Source organism: Electrona antarctica, assembly GCF_951216825.1.
Source record: "Electrona antarctica genome assembly, chromosome: 17".
NCBI classification, from domain to species: Eukaryota; Metazoa; Chordata; class Actinopteri; order Myctophiformes; family Myctophidae; genus Electrona; species Electrona antarctica.
This window is the reverse complement of record NC_136798.1, coordinates 46606205-46619584: the sequence shown is the minus strand read 5'-3', so window position 1 is coordinate 46619584 and position 13380 is coordinate 46606205. Positions and strand designations below refer to the sequence as shown.

Sequence of the window (13380 nt, the reverse complement as noted above, 5' to 3'; positions counted from 1 at the left end):
GTCCTCTCCTCCTTTTGCTGAAAAAGGTTGTATCATGCTGTCTGTATGACTCCATGCAACACACACTATTTTACCCAAAATGTACAAAGAGAAATCCAGCGTGCTTCAGCCAGTTGAAGGTATAAGGCAGGGGTTCTCAAACATTTTTCGCTCAGGTCACCCCATGTAAACCAGTGGTTCTCAACCTGTGGGTCAAGACCCCCAGGGGGTTCCCCACATATTTTGTGGGGGTGGGTTCTCAAAAAAGAACGAAAGAAAAGACAAAAACCATTACTGCATCAAACGTAATCAACAAACTATACTTTAAAACATTGGTCAAATTGTCAAATAATATAAGAAAGACGGGGGGGGAAAGTGAAAGCCGATCTGCAAGACTAAAAGACTATTAGATTAAATCTTTTGGCAATTTCGTCAACAAATAACTACACTAAAATGTTAGGAAGTATAAGTCATTTCACACTTGGTTGCATGCTGAAAATAGCAGAAATCTTTCCCCTAAAGAAATAGGCTACATTATGTCACGAGGAAAAACTGGAAAGAATGGTTGTTTCCATTATAGGACACAGACTGAAAATGACTTTTATACTTGGCGTTCAACCACTTAAATCCCAGCATTCCTTATCCTGGGGGTAACACATTCACCAAACATTAGCGCCATCTACAAGCTCACAGCTGCAGCTTGACCTAATTTGGTCCATAATATTGACCTAATTTGCTCTGCTCAAGGACCCCGGCTGTCCCCACAGCATGAAACCATTCTATAGCTGACACATGCCATGACTGTTGGCTGACTGAGTCATTTAGTGGAGGACAATCTTAGTAGCCTATGTGTAACATGCACGCACACACACACGCGCGCGCATGCACGTGCACGCACACAGAATACCAAACGACTCTCCCCTTTACCAACTCGCCCCCGCATTTTTTTTTAATGTATACACAGTGTAGTATTTCCCTCCCTCTCTGAAATCTGAAATTATCTTGTATACAGATTTATTTGATTGTATAGTAGTCGATCTCTATACTGTAACATTTAGAAAGAATAACATGACACAGAGACGGTGACTGCTTAATTAAGTTAATTTAGGTCCTTCTAGCAGTTAATTTAGTTTTATTAAACACATTTCTTCCATGTAGCCTATGTTTTGTAATGGCATCATCATTCTATCATGCCCGTGGATATACAGAGTGAACTTAACAATGATAAATTAATATGATAATACCTTTTATATCATGGGTTTTCAACAGGTGCTCCGTGGACCACTGGTGGTCCGTGGAGGTATTGCATGTGGTCCCTGACCATGCATTTAGTAATGTAGAATTTGTTGATTTGTTTTAAATGTTCTTTCTACTAGTTGAGAGACCGTGAACTGAATGACCTGGTGACCTATGATGAGTCCATCCATGTAGTCATTTACAGACAAGTTGGAGTTCAAGAAATTCAACAGAAAAGCACGCACGCACGCACGCACGCACGCACGCACGCACGCACGCACGCACGCACGCACGCACGCACGCACACACACACACACACACACACACACACACACACACACACACACACACACACACACTACACATTTGTGTGTTTGTTGACATTTACAGTGAGAGATGTAATGTCCAGTGACATTACAATCAACCAACAGACAGTAAGCAGCATGCAGTCTTTCAGGAATGGATCGATATAGGGGAATAAAGGCTGTTTTCCAGTTCACTGACATTAGGGGGGAGAGAGAGCGAGATAGGGGGGGGGGAGAGGGGACGACAACAATGGACTGTAGCTGTATAGGCTACAAATATGGACACATCACATGTGTCCATATAAAATATGAAGACAGACAGTAGCCTTATATGTCTAGACACATACATGCAATATAGAAATTGTATAGACTATGTGCATGGCTATACATCATTTATAATAATATAAAAATTAGCTATAATTCAATTAAATACAAATATATCTATAAACAAGGTGTCTGTATTGCATGGTCACGGAAGAGCGCACGACGCACGCACGCGCAAACACTTATTACACGTACCTCTTATAGCACCTCTAATTAAAACAGTCAACATGTTTTAAATGTGTTTTTAGTGTATAGTCCGCGGCTACAGACCTAGTACTAAACTGTCATATAATGTCAATAAACCATGAATAAACCAGACGATAAGACTTATTGTGGCCTATAAATCTGCTCATAGCTCATTAACTATTTATGCCTTTGTTTATATCTAGGCGGCCTACAGTATATACTGTTTGAACGAATTCAATGTTTAGGGAATAGGCCTATATGACATAAACCTACAAATATTTAGATTAATTCCGTTATTTTTACCCTATATCTTTTTGTGTTGTATTGTGGCATTTGTTGATTTTTGTTCCACATGATGATGATCCACATGGACAGCCTCAATTCTGTTGTTATTAATATCAAAGATTAAGCCCCATGGTCCAGAGCCTTTAGTGCGTTCTGTACCACCATATCGAACATTCATATGTGATACAGTGATGAGTAGCCTAATACACTTTAAAAGGGCTTATAAACTTGAACGAATATACAGGGGGAGCTAAGGCACGCACTTATAGGCTACTTGGTTGTTAAATTGGCCATTTCATTACAAAATGTAAAACATAAAATAAAAAAATTGGAAAATGAGACCTACAGATGTTTTATTCTTCAGCATGTATAGTAGGCTATATAGGCTACTGTAGCCTACTACATCAATATCGCACATATTAAATTCAACTTGTTTCAATATGACCACAAAGACTACAGTGCATACTGTCAATTTTAGAAATAAACTCTCATGTTTCTATAGCCTCCAAATAGTGTAGCCTATAATTTGTTTAACATTTTGTTTGGGGGGGAAACTAAGAAATTAATATCGAGGCGCTGCAGTCTTCCTGTTACCGACATGGACTGATGATATACCAATAATCGGCCGACATATCCTCCTCCTACATTCATTTTAACAAGTAACCAATTATTGAAAATCAACACAATCAATGATATTGACTAGAAAGAAGACAGACTGACCTGAGAGTTGTAGCCATATAGGGTTGATTAAGCTTATAATTAAAGTCCATTCATACATACACGGAGTCACGCACACACTCGAGGTGGAAAGCCGCTGGTGACACGAGGTTACGCATACACACACACACACGCACGCGCGCACACACACACACACACACACACACACACACACACACACACACGCGCGCACACGCACACGCACAGTCGCGCACACACACACACACACACACACACACACACACACACACACACACACACACACACACACACACACGCGAGCTCTCCAGACACCACGTTCACAGCTTGAATGAAGGTGTACATAGGGTGCATTATTTTGCCTTGATGACGTTTGTGTAAGGAACCCTATAGGCTAATTTATAGCTTCTCCTCCACATCAAATTAAAGTAGCCTATGCTTTGGAAAATATAGTAACATAACATAACATAATAAAGTTGCTTATACATGTATCATTTGAGCAAGCAAAAATCTTGCAATTGTAGAAATATTAGGTCTTTTAAATGTCATTACAATGATAATGACCTCCCAATTACACACACAATCACGCACGCACGTACGCACGCACGCACGCACGCACACACACACACACACACACACACACACACACACACACACACACACACACACACACACTTCAAGCACAACTCAATACAAAAACTGTTAACTGTGGACCATAAACTTGTTTACAATAGGGTCCACCATGTTCAAAACTATATGACTAAATATATTTCGAAGACTATATGACTAAAACTAAAATCAAAGGTTACTGTCAAAATCAACACTTCTCTTATAATCAGGATGGAGTAGGTGCATGGTCCCGCAGCTGGATCAACATCAATTGAAAACACCTGGATTAGATTGTTTAATCCAGTGGTTCCCAAAGTGTGGTCTGGGGACCCCTAGGGGTCCTTGAGAGAGTTCCAGGGGGTCCCCAGCTAAATGATAGTTTGTACCCAAATGCACTCTTGTGGGTCTGTAACTCTGACGGTGTACAAATGTACACTCTCAGAGTTAAAATAACATTGATTTTACAATATAAATTGGGCTCTCAGAGATAGAAATGCCATTAAATGGGGGTCCGTATAGCTTATGTTGCATATCACACATGGGGGTCCTTGAAATGAAAATGTTTGAAAATCACTGCTAGAGCTGTAATAAATCTTCTGTTATGGGGGGGGTCCTTGGGGATATATTTTCAAATGGGGGGGTCCGCCGGCTAATGAGTGTCAACTTTCTCATGTCAAGGACATGAGAAAGTTTGGGAACCAACTGGTTTAATCTCAGTACAGGAAGTTAAGTCGAGGCAAAATAAACTAAACTGTGTGCGGGAGGGCGCATAAACAAGCGACAGACCATCATTTATTAATGTTGCTACTAGTGCTGCCCTTCCTCATTAAATATACATGAGCCGTTAAAAACAGAAAAATACATATATGAAAACACTACCACTCTCCTTTTTCATTTCCTCTAGCACCATTTATCACTTAAGAAATAAAAGTTCTGCCACAAATAGCGGGCAGTGGTGGCCTAAGGGTTAAAGGAGCGCCCTTGTTGCTGAAAGGTTGCCGGTTCGATTCCCCGGACGGGCAGGAAAAATCTGGGTGGGGAAGTGATTGTCAACAATGCTGAAGTGCTGTTGAGCAAGGCACCGAACCCCCAGTATAAGACTGTGGTTGTACTGGTCAGCTCCCAGGTGTTAATGTGTGTATGTGTGTGTGTTTCTATTTGCAGGGCGTTGCTGAAAATGTGCACTTGTGCTCAGCTACTACCCTTGATATATATATATATAATAATTGGATACATCACTGAGGATACGTCCCAGGTGCATGTATGTATTTTGTTTTAGTTATTCTATTTATAGTGACTCATAGGAATAGACTACGTGACAACCAGGAATAGTCTGGTGACCACCGGAGAGACGGGTGGCAGCCGGAAAGTAGACGGCACCCGGGAGCAGTATGGGTTGGCGCCCCAGCCTGTGTCTTCCGTGAGGAAGAAGCCCAACAAACCCACGGTGAGGCCTTTAGGAGGGCCATTCAAGCCTCAAGCGGAGCCTGCAGCACCACCAAGGGCAAGGTGGAGCCTGCGGAACCGTTGCGGCTCGAGAATCCACCATTCCTGAATAAAGTGCCTGGTGCTGGGAGTCTGGTGCAACGCACAGGGCCTGACCTGGTGAGAGCAGGAGTGGACCTAGTGAGACGTAGGAGGGGCCCGGACAGGAGTCAACCCACAGAGCCTAGTCCTTCCACGCGCCAGAATGGTACCTCCCAGTCCCGGCAGAGTAGTTCAGGACGAACGGATTGTGTGGCCCTGGTTTTTCCCTAATGGGACTGATCGAGGGTAGCTACTGGGACGTAAGTCGGGACTTGATCACCCCGGCTGGGTCACCTGAGCGAGGGGTATGATGTTGGGAGACCCGAAACCCTGATGACCTTGGGATACATCACTGAGGATACGTGCCAGGTGCATCCATGTATCTATGTATTTTTATTTTATTTTTTTTAGCCCCTCCTATATGCAGCTATTAGTGTCGATTTTTCTTACACAAACATCAAACTCCCATTGACAAAAAAGGGAGAATTTAAATTGGCTATTTCTGTCCTACACAAAGATTACATTCCCATTGACAATGAATGGTATAATTTACGTCATAATGTGTCTGAGCAAATCGACATGTTATGTTACGTTATGATGATGTATGCGATGATATAAGAGCGCCCCTCACTTCGCACGGTGTGATTTTTCAATGCAAAATGTCGATATGGCCGCCATGTGAATATGGTCTATATTAATCATGTTGTTGACCTCAGAGAGCAGCTTCAGGAAGCACAGCTGGTTTGTGGGCTGCCTATTTACGTATAAGCTCTGTGGAAACTACGTCTTGCTACAGTTCCTCAAACTTTACATATTTCTGCAGGGATGGATGGGACGGAACCAAAATGTGTGTAGGGACCGTTTACGGACTAATTTACCAACATTAAGTGATGTTAAAAAACAATATTTAAAACCAGTGAAGACGCCTGAGGGCAAAGGGGAGAGTTTGCGTGCTCCGCCTCGTTGACGGCAGACTGCTATGGGCGAGCGCTGGCGCTTTGGCATGGGGGGGTCAGATCAACATGGAATGAATTATGTACTTGAGTGTACAGGGCTTGATTGATGAACATATGGAATGTCAGAACAGGTCAGCTCATGTCGATACTGCCAATGGAGAGGTTAATCACATATTAACGTATTAAGAGGCACTCTTGCTGACTTTTTGTTAGAGATTGGTCACCTATGGCAAGATTTTTAAAAGAAGAATGGAAAAGAGTAATATGTTATGGGTGTGACAACTGCATAAGAACAAGTTAAACTGTATGATGGGAGTATTATACGTGAATGCTACTTTTTTCTGTATTACTATATGGCATGTTGTTGATTCTGTCTTGTTTTTTCTTTTCTCTTTTGTTTCCTTTTCTTTGTAATGTAATGCATGTTTATATTTTTGTGAAAAACCAATAAAATAAATATTGAAAGAGAGAACAGGTCAGCTCCATACAGTATATGCATGGAGATCTAAGTGTCTTAAGTGTACAGGGTTTGATGAGGGCCCAGGTAGGGCCGGGCCTTAATTTCCGGGTCAGATGTAGAGTTGCTGGTTGGCCAATATTGATGGCATCAGGGATCTCCATATATGGGCTTAACTGCGACAGCAGGTCACATTTACTATGACATCCATCCCTGATGATGTCACGTGATGTCACGATGACCTGGGGGCTTGCCTGGTGTGACACATTGAAATGCAAGATTCCATAGTAAATGCGACCTGCGGTATATAGGCATTTAATCTTAATCTTAATCCAGAGCGATTTAAGAACAACACATAAATACATCGAATTGTAATAGTCATCAAGAATCATAAGAAACTAGTATAGGAAAGTGCGTGACAGATTTCACGTCAATTGCACGTTGCGTTCATGATCTGAGGCTTTTTGTTCAAAACAGGCCAATCCTGCAAACTTTGAAAGCCAAAGTTAGCCAATTAGGATGGAATATGAAATATCGGTCATATCCGTCTTGAGCACATGACTATAGAGATAGGCCTACTGCCTTCGGCTGGTGGAGACAACTAAGAACCGAATAATAATCCATTATTGTTCCTCATATATTACAATTGTACAATATGTTACAATATAACAATAAAAATCACACCCGTGTGAACTGAGTGGTGCAAGGTCTTATATAGCCTGATCAGCTGTGGTCTGACGTAATGTCAGTGACCATAGTAACCATGCTCATTCTTTTGGGCCCCACGTACAGGTACACACAAACACGGATACAAACAAAGCTGGTTGTTGGAGTGGTTTGCACCACTCAAAAATCAGTGAGGGGCGCTCTAATCATCGTACATCATCAATAAATCATCATCAAGAATGGTGGTCCCTTATTGGCCAATAAGCTCAGACACACATGACGTAAATTCTCCAATCATTGTCAATGGCATTTAATGTTTTGGGTTCAGACAGAATCTACAGTAATGCTGTTTATAGGAGGGCCCTCAAAAAAATCACACTTGTGTGAAGTGAGCGGTGCCTTTCATCACAATGAGGACGTCTGATGATGTCAACAACATGTCGTCGCGGACATTACCGGTGCTCAAACGGACAGACAAACACACACAGCTGCAGTGGCGTGCACAGATAGACACTAGGGGGTGCTAGAGCACCCCCTGCCCTTTTGGCAATGTGCCCTTTTGAAAAAAAAAAAAAAAAAAAAACTTTTTTTCCCCTTTTTTTTTTTTGGATTTTTCAAAAATAGCAGACCTACAAGTTCATAGCGCGCCACTCGGTGGCGCGCTATGAGCTTGTAGATCTGCTATTTTTCAATAGCTAAAGCATAACATAATGCTAACACCAAAAGGGGTTCCCGCCCAAAATAGATTAAGGCAACCGGCCGGTTCCACGCGCTGCACAAGGTGCCCTTTTTTTAACTTGAGCACCTGCCCCTCTAAATGTCTGTGCACGCCACTGCACAGCTGTGCGTTGGAGCGGCCGCACCGCTCACCAAATGAAGTGAAGAAAACAGCCGTTCAGAAAGAGTTATAGACCTAATGACTAATGTACAGTATTTTTATTTACAAAACATGTTTTAGGCCCTATTTGAACTGCACATTAATAAGACTCCAACTTTAGAGGGAGGCCAGAATCCAAAAGAGCCGGCGGGTTCGACCGACCGGCCGGCCGTCGGAAAATATTAAGGCCATTTTTGTATACCCACCAGAACCAATATAAGGCAAAATGTCATCATACTTTAAGTAGCATGTGACATGTCAAACTAGGGCGTTTTCATGATTCTGAATCCATTCATAATTCATAATTATCCCTGGTCAGCATGCAGTGCATGTGGATGCAGTGTGTGTGTGCGTGCACATTATGAATGCATGTGCTAGCTGTTTTCTTTTTTTTAATGTTTTTTTGTGGCTTTCACCTTTATTTAATTTAATTTTTCTATGGAGGGACAGACAGTAGGCTGACAGGAAATGGGGAGAGAGATGGGGGAGTGACATGCAGCAAAGGCCGTCGGGATCGGGAGTCGAACCCACGGCACACTGCCAGACTGGATTACCAGCCAAGGTGCCTGGACCGCTGAGCCACGGCCCAGGCTCTAGCTGTGTTTTGCACGAAAAACACTCCTTGACAAATTCGGGCCAGATCCACAAATGTGCTGACCTCATCACATTTGTGATGCCGGCTATCGCCATTTTTAGGCCAAGGAGTGTTTTTCGTGCAAAACTAATGCTTGTAATGGACTCAGAATCATGTAAACTCCCTAGTTTGACACGTCACATGCTACTTAAAGAATGACATTTTGCCTTATATTTGTTGTCTATGGTGGTATACAAAAATGGCAATAACTTTTTTTTTGCGATGTTTCCGGCAGAGCAGACCTCTCATTCTGTGGACCTTAATGACCAAGTGAATAGAAAAAACACAAATAAAAAGTATGTCATGACATCACAGGTTAATCCTTAAAGGGACACTTCACCCTTTTTGCAAAAAAATATATGTTAATGATGTTTAGGAGCTTTAGAACACTTTCCTGGGGGTCTTTATGTGTGTAATATGTGGTTTTAGATATTTTAGATCGTAGCAGTGAGCACAGTGTCTCTGATGTCATGGACACTGGGCTCACTTACTTCCTGGACTACATGTTGTCTCAGTAAGACAGCCCTCCCCCTATCCACAAGGAGGAGCAGTGCACCAAAGCTTTATGGGAATTGAAGTCCAGGAAGTAAGTGAGGCCAGTGTCCATGACATCAGAGACACTGGGCTCACTGCTAAAATATAAAATATCTAAAACCACATGTTACACACATAAAGACCCCCAGGAAAGTGTTCTAAATCTTCTAAATGTCATTAACATATATTTTTTTGCAAAAAGGGTGAAGTGTCCCTTTAACCGTTGGCGTTGAGCTTCTGGGCCTGTGTCTCCCTGGCTACACTGCATCAGCAGGCCTGCAGCTATGTTTCTCTGCTTGTGCTGCATGGCCTCAAACGAGTCCTCTTATAGTCTTAGGGTCCTTCCACTTAATGTTCTCGGATGTTGTTGTGTTGCCAAATGCATGATATGTCCAAAGAACGGATTAAAGTGGACTGGAGGAGGGTTGACGAAACTGTGCATAAACATGTTTAATTGTAGTGTTCCATTCTTTACAACAGCTCATTGACAGAGATCATCTTTGTACATCATCCTTGCCATGTGCTCAGAACTACAAACATCTTTGTCCCGAGACCGATGTTGGTGGCAGATATAGGGGAAAAAGAAAATAATTAAAGGCCAGACCATTATGGTGGTGTGCAACTTGTATCCATTCCATGCTCCACAGATGGACATGACCTTCCCCAAGACACATGCTGTGCGTGCAACTAGACCCTATATAAATACAATAAGCCCGAAACATTGATGCTTTTAGACGCACGCGCCCACGGCCTTCAGGGCTAGTATGTGCTGTGGTTATCTGATGTTATAACCAGGGGATGTCCCAATCAAGTTTTCTTTGCTCTCAAACCGATCATTTGATATTGAGTACTATCTGCCTATACCGATCTTTCCCGATCCGATATTTATATTTTTATAGAACATTATGCCACATCACAATATTACAATATCCAGTAAATTATCATATGAATATAATATTGACACTATAGGGATGTCCGGATCAGTGTTGTTTTTGGCAGAACATTTCGATTTTAGTTTTAGTCAGTCTCTTCAATAGTTTTAGTTTCAGTCACATTTTAGTCACCTGTAATGTTTGTCTAGTTTTAGTCGACTAAATATCATACGATTTTAGTCGACTAAAAATACAGTTGATTTAGTCAACTGTATTACAATTTATTTTGGTGGGTGTTGATGCCGTCGTAATGACGGCTAATGAAAATAGCTACTAATCTACAAGCTCACAGCGCGACGTGTTGTGAGCTTGTAGATCTGCTATTTTCAGCATGCAACCAAGTGTGAAATTACTTATACTGGATCACTTGTCCACTAGCCCCTTCCTACATTTTTAGTCTAATTTTTATTTTTATTTATTTATCAGTAGTTTTAGACATCATTCCGATCATTTGAAAATGACGTGATCGGCTCCCGATTTCCGACCAGACCTGGACAACCGATATAAACAGACGTGAAAAAGAAATGATACCAACACTGGGCGGAAACCTTGCATCGTCTTTTGCTCCATAACTGTGAATGCCCTCCATCGGCACACTCGTAGCAGTAAAGTAGTGAAACCAGACGATCTACAAGCTCACAGCGTGTCAGATCAGATGCACTGGCTGAGCTTGTAGATCTACAAGCTCACAGGATGTCAGATCAGATGCACTGGCAAGAGCTTGTAGATCGGCGGTTTTCTGAATTGTTTTCAAGAGAAATCCCAACCCTGATTATGATGATGGCACATTTCACACAAAGACATTTTTACAACATTAATGTTTACAATCATTTTGTATTTTAATTGCATGTTTAAAAAAACAAAACAAAACAAAAAACAGACGAGGAATGTGGTATGAGAGGACATAACAGAATATAACAAAGACATTCTTTCATTTGGCAAAGTTCACTTGGAACTCCAGATATGAATCAATATAGAGCGTCGCAGTCCCGCCCCCTTTCATGACGACGCTAGAACCAGAAGTGAATTTCTCATTCAAACTTTCCTCATAGACTTTTCAAAAAGTATTTATTTAAATAGACGATTACGCCGTGGACAAAGCCAACTGGAGTTGTGACACATCGTGACAATAAACACAATGTTTTTCGCTGATCAAATAATTTGTAAGAAGAAAAACAAAACAAAAAGTGTTGCATCCTGCCATGTTTTTCTTCTCACAAATTATTTGATCGGCCCAAAACATTGCGTTTACTGTCCTTTGTCGTCACAACTCGAGTTGGCTTGGTCCGCGGCGTAAACGTTTTTATATAAATACTTTTTGAAAAGTCTATGAGGAAAATTAACGGGGAATTCACTTCTGGTCCTCGGGAGGGGGCGGGACTGCGGAGCTCTATACATGTCAAGTCAACTAGTACACGTGCAGTGGTTGCTCTCCCTACTACAGAGTCCAGGGGTTCTCAACGTTCTCGGCTGGGGGACCCCCGGGAAATGCTTTGGCCGTGTCTCGCGACCCCTGCCCCGCCCCCCTCCCCACCCCCAATACGAATTGACCACTACAATAACCTTAATAACATCATAAATAAATACTGAAACCAGATATAATCATTAAGGAAAGTTTATGCATGCACTATGTGTACTATGTAAACCATTTGAGAAGATATGCCAGGGACCCTCATAAGAGAAGATTTTCACGGCTCTAAGCAGTGATTCTCAACCCGTTTAATTTCACGGACCCCCAGCTTGACATGCATATTAGTCTACGGACCCTCCATTGAATGGCATTTCTATCTCTGGGACCCCCCAATTTTCATTGTAAAAATCAATGTTAATTTAACTCTGAGAGTGTACAAACGGAACCAAATGGACCCGTTAGGGTACAAGACCCATAAGGGTCCATTTGGTTCCAAACTATCATTTAGCTGGGGACCTCCTGGAACTTCCCTCAAGGACCCCTGGGGGTCCCCTGACATGGCCATGACGACCCCCCCCCCCATTGCAGCGCTTGAGGCCAGACCGGGATCTGCAGAAGACAGTCAAGACACACGATGATGATGATGACGTGAATTCACTCGACCCGATCGGGATGGTATTTCACCTGGCTGTACTCTCCGTACTTCAGTCATATATATATATATATATATTATTTTTAGTCATATATATATATTATTATTTTTTTAACATTCTAGTGGCGTGTTGATCCGTCAACAACACACGACCAAGGGGGGGGGCGGAGCGTCCTGCAGTGCCTTGCTCAAAGGCTCAGTGACATCACGGTGTGACATCACGGTGTCCAGGTTGAGGTCAGAGGTCAGTTCTTCCATCGGATCTGCTGCAGGACAAAACGTGACAAGAAGACATCAGCGCTGGCCAGTAGTGCATTTACTAGAGTACCATTTTGAGGTATTTGTACTTTATTATTTTCCAATTTCCAATTTTACTTCTACTCCACTGTTAACACTCCGATTGCCCGGGGTTATTTAATCCATTAAAGGAGCATTCAGTGATTTGGGTGATTTGGAAAACCACCCAGTCCGCCCCGGTAACAAAATGTGCACATGCACGCTCTACAGTGGGGGGAAGTGCAACAGACCAACAGGACGTGCACCAAGGCCCGCTCCCACTCGATCATGATTGGAGGAAGGCCCCACTCATCCTGATTGGATGAAGGTTTTGCCACCCGCCACCAAAACTGAATTTATAGCAGCGGAGCACTTTTACCAACGGACCGGATGTTGTCCCAGGATGTAGCAGCTAAATGCAGCCAAAACACTCTAGAGCCGATCGACAACAACGGGAGGCATGATTAAATCGAACGCGACTAGCGACGGGACCGCGGTGGGCCGTCTAACACATGATCTTTTCTTAGAATTGGACGGGATGATTTAGATCAAGAGTTATTAACGTTTTAAGATTTTCGGTCTCGTCGGCTAAACAGGGGGGGAAACATTTTCGATGACGTCCGACTGTTACGCAACATCGAGTATTGCGCAACAGGCGCTCCTAGGCTGTGGAGCGATGCGATCGGTTGTGATATCAATAATCTTCATATTTTGGATAAAACGTCGTCCTGGGCGCTGGGTGTTACTAATAAGCCTATCTCACAGAATTTCCCCGCCCCCCTTAATACGCCCCCTTTCGGGGTTAGTGGTGATAGCGTGACGTCACTCCATAGACGCT

At 42.6% G+C, this 13380-nt stretch overlaps 1 protein-coding gene across 1 annotated transcript in view; it reads right to left on the bottom strand.

Annotated features, from left to right (window-relative positions):
• Nucleotides 1-11017: 11017 nt before the first annotated feature.
• Nucleotides 11018-13380, bottom strand: part of vipas39 (VPS33B interacting protein, apical-basolateral polarity regulator, spe-39 homolog) — a 34163-nt gene continuing 31800 nt past the window's right edge. The window contains exon 19 of the mRNA XM_079526170.1: nt 11018-12532. Coding sequence (XP_079382296.1) covers nt 12512-12532 — 21 coding nt within the window. The 3' untranslated portion in view covers nt 11018-12511. The remainder of the gene's footprint in view (nt 12533-13380) is intronic.